The 12149-nt window shown below is 62.1% G+C and overlaps 1 protein-coding gene across 3 annotated transcripts in view; it reads right to left on the bottom strand.

The window, feature by feature from the left end:
- Positions 1-6333, bottom strand: part of LOC130596494 (receptor-type tyrosine-protein phosphatase V-like) — a 32096-nt gene extending 25763 nt beyond the window's left edge. For all 3 annotated transcript variants that reach the window (XM_057404170.1, XM_057404155.1, XM_057404165.1), the window contains exons 1-5: positions 6228-6333; positions 5137-5200; positions 2853-3119; positions 1645-1914; positions 884-1150 (exon numbers count right to left, since the gene is read on the bottom strand). In XM_057404170.1, the coding sequence (XP_057260153.1) occupies positions 884-1150; positions 1645-1914; positions 2853-3119; positions 5137-5200; positions 6228-6293 (934 nt within the window). In that variant the 5' untranslated portion in view covers positions 6294-6333. The remainder of the gene's footprint in view (positions 1-883; positions 1151-1644; positions 1915-2852; positions 3120-5136; positions 5201-6227) is intronic.
- Positions 6334-12149: the final 5816 nt, after the last annotated feature.

Below are 12149 nucleotides of genomic sequence, written 5' to 3'. Positions count from 1 at the left end.
TTGTGTGAGTCAGGGTTATGGGGTGCCCCGGACCCCACGCACACCCCTAAGCCGCATCCCCTGCTTCCTCATTCCTAGGGTTACATCCACGCGTACGCATCCTTCTGGAGCCCTGCTCCCTCGCACAACCGCTCCTGCTCCAGACAAAGCTGGCAGCACTGCTGGGAAATTCCTCACGCTCCCCCTCGTCTCCATTCGCATCCTGCCACGAGCGCGCTGACATTCCCGGGAGCCGGCCAGGGCTGGCTCCTGGCTCCGTGCCCCTGGCACCGGGGAGTTGCGCTGGGTCTGGCAGGTCAGAGCCGCAGGCAGCAGCCGTGGGACTGAGTCAGAATCACTTCACAGCGGAACCCAGGCAGGGTGTGGAGCTCTGAACCCCCCGTGTCAGCACCGAGCAGGCTCCAGCTCCGCAGGCCAGCAGGAGAGCAGGAAGGAGCTGGAGAGTGGTCATGGACCAGCATCACCGCCCAGGGCAAGCCACCAGCATAACGTGCTGCTCCTCACTAGAGAGTGCCAACGCTCCCCTGGCATTCAGCGTGAACTTGCTCTATCCAGGAGGCTTTGTTTGCCTTCTCCATTTCCTCTCTTGGTTCTCCAGGGAACATCTGGGAGAGCAAGCCCAGGGACAGTGCTGTTTGCAGTGCTATGGGCATGGTGTTGGCAGCAAACCAGAAAGCTCCAGCTCAAACCAGCTGAACTGCTATCCCCTTGCCCTATTTTCTCTGCTGCCCTTGAACAGCCCTGAGGCCAAGCTGCACCAAACACCAATGGGATCTGCTGCCCTTCCAATCCTCCTCCTCAGGGAGAGCCCACAGGCTGATCCCAGTGCATCCCAGCGAGAAGCACCACCGATGTCATCCCCATTCCTGGGCATCACACTCACATGTCCATGCGGTGGCATTGGGCCCTGGCACAGTGTAGGGCCCAGCCGTGACGCTGAGCCCCAGCCAGTACTGGGTGCCAGGCTGGAGGTGCTGGAAGGTGTAGCTGGTGAGGCCCCTCCTGGCAGACAGGGTCGTGGTCACCGTGCGGGTGAGGAGGTTGTGGAGCGCGAGGTGCAGCCATGCGGCCCCCGCAGCACCCATCCAGGAGGCGACGAGGCTGGTGCTGGAGCCCGGGCTGAGCCTCAGCTGCGTGGGGATGGAGGGAGCTGAGGGGAAAGACAGGAGGCAGCGAGGTTCAGCACGGAGCCTCCCGGGACCCTCCTCTCTCCCCAGGGTCTCCTATGCCCATGGCTGCTCTCTATGGGGCTGGCAGTGCTCTGCTGGAGCGTGTCCTTCCTATGTCCCTTCCCAGGCAGGCTGGGGGGCTCCTGGGTCCCTCCATGCTCCGTCAGGCTGCAGAGCTGGTGGCAGCCTGGGTAACGCAGCATTTCTGCGGCTCCCACCAGCCAAGACCTTGTGCCAGGATGCCCAGACTGCCCTTCTCCTATGGGGATACGGAGCACACAAACCCAGGCTGCGGGTCCTGCACGCTGGGCTCACAGCAAGGATGTGAAGAACTGCCCATCCTACCCAAACTCCCTATCCCAAGCCTGGAGACCTCTCTGCCAGCCCAGCACAGCTGGAATCTGCCCTGCACCCCTGCTGCCAAACCCTATCTCCCACCCCTTCCCTCTCGGCAGGCACACCTGTAACTCCCTACCTGTCCAGTGGTGGATGCTGGTGCTCGCCTGGTTCGATCCAGCCAGGGTGCTGACCTTCAAGGCGTACTCGCTGCCAGGCAGCAACCCGTCAAACAGGAACGTGGAGGCACTTGGTGAGATGGACGCGTTTCTCACCAGCGTCTGGGAGTCGCTGTGGTACAGGGCGAGGTGGTACCCGTCTCGATGCCCGTGGCCATGCGCCCAGGAGGCGAGCAGCAGGGCAGAGCTCCCACCACTGCTCAGGCTCAGGTTGCGGACAGGTGAAGGACCTGCATTGACACGGCACGGATGGTGCTGGCTGTTTTGGTTGTGGCTGACCTGCCAATGCCCCAAGCACAGCCCCATTGACTACAGGAAACCTGGAGAGGGGCTTGGGACAAGGGCCTATAGGACCAGGCCAAGGGGAATGGCTTTAACCTGCCAGAGGGGAGACTGAGCTGAGCTCTGAGGCAGAAGCTCTTCCCTGTGAGGGTGCTGAGGCACTGGCACAGGGTGCCCAGAGAAGCTGTGGCTGCCCCATCCCTGGCAGTGTTCAAGGGCAGGTTGGACACAGGGGCTTGGAGCAAGCTGCTCTATGGAAGGGGTCCCTGCCCGCGGCAGGGGTTGGAGCTAGAGGAGCTTTAAGGTCCTTGTTCTAGACCTCTAGGCATGGCATTCTCTACCCCTCAGCTCTCTGCAATCCACATCAGAAGCTGGTCCATCATCAGCTCTCCTTTTGTAGGTTTTCTACCTTCACCTGCACTGATTTACTCAAGGCTCCTCACCTGAGCCATGGACTCACCAGCCTTGCCTCCTTACCTCAGCCCTTGGCATCAGCCAGGGACGGTGTAGAGCAAGGCTTGGTAAGGTAGCCAGTAACTGACAGAGCTGTGCCAAAAATCACGGAGCAGATGCTCTTTCCTTGTAACTCTTTCTGCCCCTGCGGGCATCACATTTTCTACCCCTCAGCTCTCTGCAGTCCACATCATCAGTTGATCCATCAGTAGCTATATTATTCCAGAAGATTCAGTAGAAACCCTGCAGGGATGCAACCCTGCCTCCACATGGATGAGGGAATGACCCTTGGGGCTCTGGGGACTGGGAAAGGGCCCTAAGCCTTGTGGAAGTGAATAAAAGCCCAACACCCTGACCTGGACTTCACACCCTCCAAACCACCGGTAGGAGCATTGAAACCCCTTGGACCCTACAGCCCCTGCGGACCCCTTACTTGTCTGTGCTGTGACTGTCTGGCTGGTGGTCTCCATGCAGGCAAGCGTGGCTGTCACCTCAACCTTGTAGCGCGTGCCAGGGGTCAGCCCATGGAACCAGAAGCTGGTGATGTTGGGTCCAGCAGATCCGTTCTGCAGCGGTGCGCCTGAGCCCAAGGGGGAGAGGGCGAGCGAGTATCCCTCGGCACCCACCTCCGGCTCATCCCAGGACAGAAGGATGGAGTCTGGTCGGCTCTGGTCACTCACGCTGAGGTTCAGGAGGGTCCCTGCAGGGGCGAAGCCAAAACCCTTAGCAGGGAGCTGTGGTGCTGCTGGGTGGCCAAGCTGCAGGACCAGGCTCCCCAGCCCACCCCTCTCACTGCACACCCTGACACAGGGCACCGCCATGGACACTGCCCCACTTCCATCAGGCCCCCTAACCTCAAGGGCTCTGAGCGGCCTTTGGAAAACACAAGAAGGTTCAGAACCCCCCCCATGGACTGGGGTCAAAGGCACTACGTGAGATGCTGCTAAGCATAGAACATCTCCTCCTTTGGAGAAAGTCCAGAAGGCTTCAGGCCATCACATGCTTTGTCCAGAAAGCCCTGGTTTATAGCAGAAACCAACTGCCTCTGCACGGGCTCTGACAGAGGACGGCGTAAAGGCTGCTTTGGAGTGATCCAGGCACAGAGCCCCCACTGTCCTGCCCAGTGCACGGGTGACACGGAAAGAGCAGGACACTGCATGCATGGAAGAAAAGTGGGGTGAGATTTGCACCCCCTTGCTGAGATGTGTCCTTGCCTCAGCAAGCACGCTGCGGCCACAGGGCTGGTGCTGTGGCATCCAGATGGGAGAGCGTCTGGGGCCAAGGAAGTGGCGTCCAGGGCTTGGCCTAATTGGTGGCTCACCGGCCAGCTCGGCTGTTGAATCCTTGCCCTTTGAGTTGCTCTGGAACCACCTCCACAAACAGGAGCCAGACAGAGCCTGTCAGGAGCAAGCTGGCAACGTGTCCCTGTGCCTCCATTAGCAGACTGTGTGTGTTTGCCATCCCAGCCTTGCTGTGGACGACGAGCTCTCTATTGCATTGAGCCTTTGGGAAACACCACAACAGCTCTAGTGCTAATAAGACATTTGTGTAATAATTAGCACTGAAGGTGCATGATGTGGAACACGTTGTAACAGGCTCACATGCAATCTGGCACAGCAAAAAAAGCTTTAGACAAGCACAGCTATTGCCCCAGAGGACTGCCCAGGGGCTGCCAAAGAGGAGCAGTGCGGGGTGAGCCCCAGGGCCAGGGGCACCTTTGGGACTGCTCCGGGGTTTTGTGTGGCCTTCCCACAGAGCCAGACAGGTTTGGAGCTGCACACAACTTGTGTTCCATGCACTGGAGCCTGCTGCCATTCTGAGAGCTTCACTCAGCCGATGAGTGGAATTGGGGCACACCTTGTCTGCCTGGGAAAAGCCTCAGTGCCATCCCTGAGCAGTGCAGATGCAGATTTAGGAGCAGCCTGCTCAGGAATGGTTACGTGAATGGAGCTGGGTGTCCATGGGCTTGGGTCAGCAGGGACCCAGCTGCAGGGGCTCACTGAGCACAGGGCATGGTTGATCCCCTGAAGACAGCCAGGAGGGTTGTGCCCTGCACGGAGTTCAAACAGGGATGTGTTATCACTTTTATCTCTTACCTCACGAAGGGACGAGTTCTCCACCCATGTTTGTCTGCTGCTCTTGGCTTCCCACTAGACTGCACTGCCTACCTCCAGTCACCTCCACCTCTGCAGCACAAATGTACTCAACTCTGAAATGGACCAGAGGCATCCTCCAGCCCCGAGGCCCCGGATCACCGCACTGCTCATAGATAAGCCCTGCTAACCACATCACAGGCAGCCACAACCAGGTACACCCCATGCCCTGCCTGGTGCCTGCGGATCCTCTGGGAGGGTTTGCAGCAGCAGGGCCAGTGCCATGCGGCTGTGCTGCTCCCCCGCCAGCTCAGCACAGCCATGGGGTGCGATCCTGCCCAGGCAGCTGCAGGGGCTCCATGCAGGGGCTCAGCTGCTGCTGAGCCCACTTAATGCTCCCTGGGAAGGAGCGAGGCCTGTCTGTCTCTCACACTCCTCCCCATAAGGCTGGTTGCTGGAGAAGGATGGGGCTGAGTCCTTCCCTTTCTCAGGCCATGATCTGCAGCCTGCAGTTAGGCTAAAGCATTTACGAAGCTACTCAACTCCAAGAGTCCTGGTCCAGCACCCGTCTCACTGCACCAAGGCCACCCTCCTCAGCCTGAGAACCCCTTTGCTTTGACTTACCCCTATCACTGTGTGCAGCCTGGTCCTCCAGCCCTGCCCGTGCTGTCCGGTTGCATCCCTCGCCCTGGGGATTGAAGGTGTCAAGTGAGAGAGGGATGGGATGAGGTGGGCTGGGATGAGAGCAGCGCCTGGGAGAGGTGCAGGGTCCCATCCCACCACAGCATCTGCGATCCTCTGGGGGCTGTGCCACCTTCTCCCAGGGGAGCTCAGGCCCATGTCGCACTCCCCTGGCCAAGGCAGGGGCACACTCAGCAGACATGGCTTGTGGGCTGCCCTGGCCTTTTGCATGGGTCCTGGCACTGCCGAAACCAAGACGGGGCCATGCCCACCAGGGAAGACACCCCAGTGAAACAGCCAGTGCACAGGGGGACCAGCTGGGGAAGGAGGGAGCTCCAGACAGGCCCTGGCAAGCTCATTCCCTCAACAGGCACCAAACCTTCCCACGGTCATGGGGAGGATGGAGGGACCCCAAACCTCAGCCTGCCACCCCCCCCATGCTGCGGAGCGAGGGCTTGGCCTGCGAGCTCCAGAGCACCCAGCACCCTTCACACCACAGTGGGTGCTGAGCACTCACAGGACGCCGGTTTCCCCACAGTCTGCTTGCAGCAGGGTGTGCCCTGCTTTAGGTTGCATCCAGTTCCCTCCACATTAAAGGAAATATCTCTGCCCACTCCCTATCCCACAACAAGCCCCAGAGGAGAGATCGTCTTTAGTTCTTTCCCCCTTGGCTCTGCTGTCTGACTCACTGCTGGCTCCCCCACCGACCGTGGTGCGGAGGAAGGCGAAGGGGCTCTGGACCCCTGGGAACAGCAGCCAGCCAATTCCTGGTGTGAGGAGCTGCGCAGCCATGGCAGCAGTAACACGCTCCCATCCCAGGCACTGGGCACGGCGCTGGAGGGGGAAGTGGAGGAAAGAGCCAGCTCCTAATTGCAAACGTTGCTAATTTGGTTCAGCTGCAGAGCCGGAGCGGCAGCCCAGGAAGATGCCGTCATTCCTCAGCGGGGTAGGACTATGCAAAGCCCCTGCCACCAGTGAGCTCGGAGCCAAGAGCCTGCATGGACAAGTGGGGGATTGAAGAGAGAAGAGCTTACCTCTGCCAGGGTTCCCAGGAGCCGTGGCACCCACAGGACAAGCAGCGGCAGCAGTGGTGGCCTCATTGGGACTGGGGTGGCTGCAGATGAGAGGGATGACAAGTTGGGGGGGAGTGGGGGGGGAGGTAGCTTCTTAGCAGTGGCTGTCACCAGCCAGCCCCTTCTCCCATGCAGCGAGGGGCTGCATCCCCGCATGCTTCCCGAGTGCGGGTGCCAGGATGAGCTCAGTGGGGCCCGCGGTGCACATCAGCCCCGCCAGCGGTCCTCGGGTGCGGGGCTGGGAGAGGCGCAGGGGGTGCGTGTGCCCCGCGCTGTGTGCATTTGCTATTGTCCCCTTGGGTCCGTGTCCCTCTGCGGTGGCTCTGAAGCTGTCCCTGTGCCAGCGTGTGCGCGCTGCGGCCCCAGAGCTGCCTGCCGGGGGGCTCGGAGAGGGGGCTCTGCCTGCGGCTGGGGCTCTGCAGGACCGGAGCCCGCTCTGGCCATCGGCGGGAGCTCCGCTGAGTTGTGGGAGTCGGTGCCGAGAGGGGAGGAGACCGGACAGGGCGGATGGCGGCTCCGAGCGGGAGGGGAGTGCCCAAACCAGCCCCCAGCGACGGGCGGAGGGGCGGAGTGCAGCCTCCGGCAATGCGCTGGGGATGCTGGAGCAGCGCTGGGTGCGGAGCGCTGCGCACCTTGCTGCTGTCTGCGCGCCTGTGTGCTCTGCTCGTGCACCCTTTAGCCCCGTGTGCACGGGGTGCCGATGGGGAGCGGGAGGTGCGGTCACGCTGGGTGCGATGCCCGCGGCACAGGGGTGGGCAGAGGGGAGCTGGGGAAGCGCACATCCCACGGGCGCAACGATGCCTGGAGCGTGCTTTGCCCACGGGAGGGGCTGGCTGGCTCTGAGCCGCGTCCTGGCTGCTCGTGGGTGTTATAGGAGCTGCTGTGTGCGGTACAGCCAAGGAGGGAGCAGGCTGTGCCCCCTGAGGGGCCTGCACTGTGCAGCGCGTGGCAGGGTGCCAGCTCTGATTCAGGGTAGAGATGCCATTGGCTTCACATCAGCGCCGGAGATCTGGGGCAGTGCTGGAAGAGGTTCAGTGATGCATCGACCCCGGAAGCCAGGGCAGCCTGTGTGGCCATGGGAGTCTGTCCCAGTAGCCAGCACAGCCACCAACAATAAGCAGGCTATTCAGGCTCTGCCTGCTGCTGTAAGCCACGGAGCTGTCAGGGTGGACGCAAGCCCCAGCTGGCCCCAGGACAGCAGATTCCCTCCTACAAAAGAGGTTTGTCAAGGTGGGACCTGTGACAGAGCAGCCCCAGTGCCTGGGCAAAGACATAGGGAGGCCCCAGCCCCGTGCTGAGGGGCACACAAGGGCCCTGGTTTAGGACTCATCTCCAACCCCAGATGGGGAGCAAGCTGAGCCCGCCACCGTGCTGCCCCAGTGCTCCTGCATGAGAATGGGCTGGGGGACACCTCTGCGCCGTGCCTGCTGCCCACCACGATGGGGCTGACCTCTGAGCACGGAGCCAGAAGTGACCCAGCAGCTTTCCCAGTCTCCACATGCTGCTGGCACCCTGGCCATGGGGATGTGCCCGTACCAGCCCCACTGTGCTCCCTGAGCTCAGGGTGTTTGAGCTGTGCCTGCAGTGGAAACAGCCCAAAGTGCTGGTGGGAGCCAAACCCAGGCCCCGTCCCTGGCGCCACACGGCTCAGCCACCTCCCAGACTGGACAGAAGAAGCTGCTCATTATGTGCCGGCGCTGCCCTCCCCACGGCCACCCCGGTGACACGGTGCCACCACAGGTACGGACGCACAGAGAGCCTGCCTTCAACTGGGGATGCCAGAGCTCCCCTCTGGTCCCCCCGACAGCGAAGCCTCCGCCTGTGCCAGACCCAAAAACAACTGCAGAAGGTTTCTCCACCCAGCAGCTGGAACCAGGCCTGGAAACTCAGGGGCTGCCGAGTCATCACATTCTCCATAAAGCAGCAAAGGCTACTGCAAGGAGCAGGGGGATGGGGGACACGCAGCCGGCCATGAGCTGTGCAGCAAAGCCACTGCCTCCTGGAAAGGGGAGAACCTCAGGCTGGGTGATTGTCTTTGCCCCCGGGCCCCAGTGGAATCACCCAGCCTGCAGCAGAGATGGGAAAGGGGACCTCTGGCAGTGTGCCCATCACTGTGGTTTCAGGTCTTGCTCATGCTGAGGGACAGTAGATGCAGTGTAGTGGCAAGGGTTCCAGGCAGTCCTCCTGGCAGTGCCAACCTCAGACCAGAGCAAGGTCCACCCCGAATTTGCCTTTGCGCTCCACACACTGGACTTTACTCCAGGTGCTCTGGGCATGGAGATGGTGGCACAGGGCTTGTTCCCCCTGAGGCCTGTCACAGACCTCCCACTCCCTGGGAAGCAGCAGCGGGAGCGAGGATGAGCAGGGTGGGCAGCAGAATGCATGCCTGCGGCACCCAAGGGTCTGTGCGTGCTGACAGGGGTGGGCAGTGCTGCCAAGGCTGGGCAAGGGCAGAGCCCGGCACATCCTTGCACACGGCTGCCAGGGGACAGCGTGCAGGCAGGGATGCTGTTGCTTCCTGAGGGACTCAGCCTGCTGCCCAGGCAGGCACTATGCCATGAGCAGTGCTGTCAGTGCATGGAGGAGCCTGTGCCCATGCCTCGACGTGCAGCCCTGCTGTCCCTGCGACAGCTCTGCCATCCCTCCCTGGCCAGGACACCTTGCCTCCGAACTGGCACCCTGCCACAACGAGGTGCCCAAGGGCCCCATGATGTGGGGCACTGATGCCACTGCAATTGGGCTCAGAGCAGCATCGGGGTTCCTGTTCTGCCTTGGCTCAGCAGCACCACCACTCTGTTCCCTGTCTCTCTTTGGGCAGACCATTGCTGTGAATTGCCCAAGGCCACGATTTCTCCCCTCTGCCACCTCTGAGGTGCTGAGCACCGCCTGGGGCTGCGAGGGAGGAACAAGGGGAACAGGCTGGTCCTGGAGCAGAGCCTGTGCAGGATGCAGGTGCTGCTGAGACCTCTCTCTTCACAAGGTTCACACGCCACTGCTCACCAAACCTAAACCCTAGAGCCCTGGGATGCTCTTCCTTCAACCCCTCACAAGTGTTTAATCACTTCCACATGGAACCCTGCCAGTGCCGCTGCCTGCCTCTTGCCCTGGGCTTTCAAACCTTGGAGCTCATCCCATCTGGCAGAGAACGGAAGGCAGGCAGGCAGTGGGAGCCATCACCCCTTCTGCAGGGCAGCTCTGCGCCCAGGGCAGGCACGGCCGCTCTGGCCAGGCTCTGGGATGTCCGGGAGCCGCAGGAATGACTCCCATGCCCGGGTGGTGCCTGCGCTCCCCTCCCTTGCTGCTGGAGACCTGGCAGCAGAGCCCGCGGTGCCTGCGGGTGCGCACCCGGCGCCGCAGAGCTGGGAAGAGCCGGGCTGCGGTGACTCAGAGCACGCCGGAGCCGGCAGAGCCGGGCAGACCTGCTCTGCCCCCCGGGGGGTGGGTGCTGCCCTGGAGACGAGCAGGATCAGGAGTTCCCTTTCCCTGGCTGGGGCCAGAGGCACCCGGTGGGGAGAGCTGGCAGCAGCCTGGGGAGAGCCTGCCCCGCACCGCGAGTAGCACTAGGGCAGCAGCTGGACGGCCCCAAACCCACCCCGTCACCAAAGCCTGCGGAGCCCTGTGGGGCTCGGCTCCCACCCTGGCATCCCACCAGGGATACCTGTGCCAGCACAGGCTGACAGCAAAGGTGCCCGGTGCCGCCTGGATGCTGCACTCACAGGACCAAGAAGTAGCCATGAAGCAGCTCCCAGCGCCCACCCGTGCCTCATCCTGCTGGGGAGCCCCGGCTCCAGATCCCCCTGCACAGGCACAGCGATGCCAGGCTCTGCTTCTGGCACAGCCACGGGCAGAGGCTGCCTGCTCCGCATCGCCTGTCCCATAGCCCTGGGATGTGCCAGAGCACGGGAGGGTCCACGCTGCTTCCCCCCACCGCACGCATCCCGGTTTCAACCGCACGGCCGGGAGGAGAGGGAGGGGAGCAAGGAGCCGGAGCGGTACCTGTCCTGCTGGACATGCCCGGTGTGGTCCTCAGCCTGTCCCCGCGAGCCTGGCGCAAGCCGTGTCGCCTTGGCACACTCACTCCTGCCGTTTACTGCTGCTTGTGCAGGGCCCTGACGCTCAAGTCTGGGCTGGTCCCGCAGGAAGGCCCGCCTGGGCTCGCCCAGCTCCTCGCTGCAGGATGCCAGGGAGGAGGGATCGGCTGGGCAGGAGCGGCTCCTGTGAGGGCAGGGGTCTGCGCACCACGGAGGGTGGGAGATGTGTGCCGTGCACGGCTCGCACCTCGCCTCGTTTCGTACCACATGCTGCTGGGAGCATCCTGCGATGGGAAGGACCCTTGGGGGTGGTGAGCATCCCTTCATGCAGCTCTTGCAAAGGGAGACAGGGAGAGCGTCAAGGCTGTGATGGAGCCAGCACAAACACCCAGATCCACACTCCAGCCCTGCAGGTATCTGTGGACATTGCTAAAGGATTTGCTGCCCTGAGCCCTGTTAGACCAGCCACCATCAAGCAGTGAGAGCATCCTGGTCCCTCTCAGTCTCATACCAAGGGGTGGATAGAGAGGAGCCTGTGAGTTTGCTTAAGAGGTACAGAACATCCCAAGAGTTTGTCCAGGGTGGAACCTATCCTCACCCTTGCGAGCGGGTGTCCAGCTGGTGCCTGGGTGCAAGAAGCAGGTCTTGCTAGTGGGTTCGGAGGAAACCTGGGACCATGGGAGCAGGTACCAAGGCACCCGCTCCCCTGTCTTGATGGACGTGACAAAAGCCATGGCAGCAAGCGTGAGGACTCCAGTCTCCTGCAGTTCCAGCTGAAAGCAAGGGCTGGAGTGCCTGTTTCTGGTGTCATTGTGAGAGGTTGGCAGGATTAGCCCAGCTTTAGCCCCATGTGGTAGCCGTGGGTTCCCCCATGTGTGGTGCATGGGTGGGGGACTTTGGCCTCTGACCCTTTATGGTTCCACGAGAGTCACATTAACGCTCGTGCTACCGGTGCTGCTCATGGGAGGCAGCTTCCCCATCATGGGCCCTGTCCCTGCTGGGCAAAGCTCTGTGCAGGGAGCAGGGGGAGGGAAGGCAATGCTGGCCCAGTGCAAGGCAGCGGCAGGGAGGGGATGAAGCCCTGCACACCGCTGCCCTGCTCAGCAGCTATGAGAAAACAGCCTCCGAATGCGGAGAGCGGCTCCGCTTCCAAACACCGCCCTGAACTGCAGAGCTCACCTCAAAATGAAGCCAGCCCCAGCCCTCTGCTTCCGAGCTTCCTGTGTAAAAACAAACCTGCCCGACGGCTGCATTTGCACACAAAGGGTTTTGTTTTCAGGAGGAAGGCCTCTTTTTTTGAGCAGTAAACACAAGGCCTGCCCGTCCTCCATGTCTGCCTCTCAGTTCAGGGCGAAGGCATCGTCCCCTCTTGCTGGCTGGCTGCTTTCCTTCTTCCCCATCCCCTGCCTGCAGCAACGCCTTGGAGCGCAGGGAGAGGGGCAGGATGGGGCTGTGCAAGGGCCCTTCCGCAGAGGGATCGATGTCTGCCTGTGGCTCTCTTTGCACCGCAGCCGTCCCAGGGCCCTGTGGCACCCAGGGGGGCTCCCCTCCCCGCAGCCTTTGCAGCACCTGCTTCTGCAGCTCCTTGGCATCTCCCTGGCATCTCCCGTAGCACCCGGAGCCAAACACAACACAAGCGGCGCCTGCTGCTTGCGGTGTGCAGCCCTCATGAGAAGGCAGCTCTGCTGCTTCACAGGAGCAGATGGGGACCCCCCCAGCTCTGCTCCTCCCAGCTCAGCTCCAGGACCCCCAAGACCCCCCCTTCCCCAGGCTGATGTGCATTTGGGGCTGGCACAGCTGCAGCCTGGCTGCTCCCCAGGGTGCTGCCGTAGATGGCATTCACCCATCGCAA

Source organism: Pezoporus wallicus, unplaced genomic scaffold (genome assembly GCF_028554395.1).
Source record: "Pezoporus wallicus isolate ANWC-B61680 ecotype Strahan unplaced genomic scaffold, APGP_CSIRO_Pwel_v1 contig_5863, whole genome shotgun sequence".
Classification (NCBI taxonomy): Eukaryota; Metazoa; Chordata; class Aves; order Psittaciformes; family Psittacidae; genus Pezoporus; species Pezoporus wallicus.
This window is presented reverse-complemented; position numbering and strand designations above follow the sequence as displayed.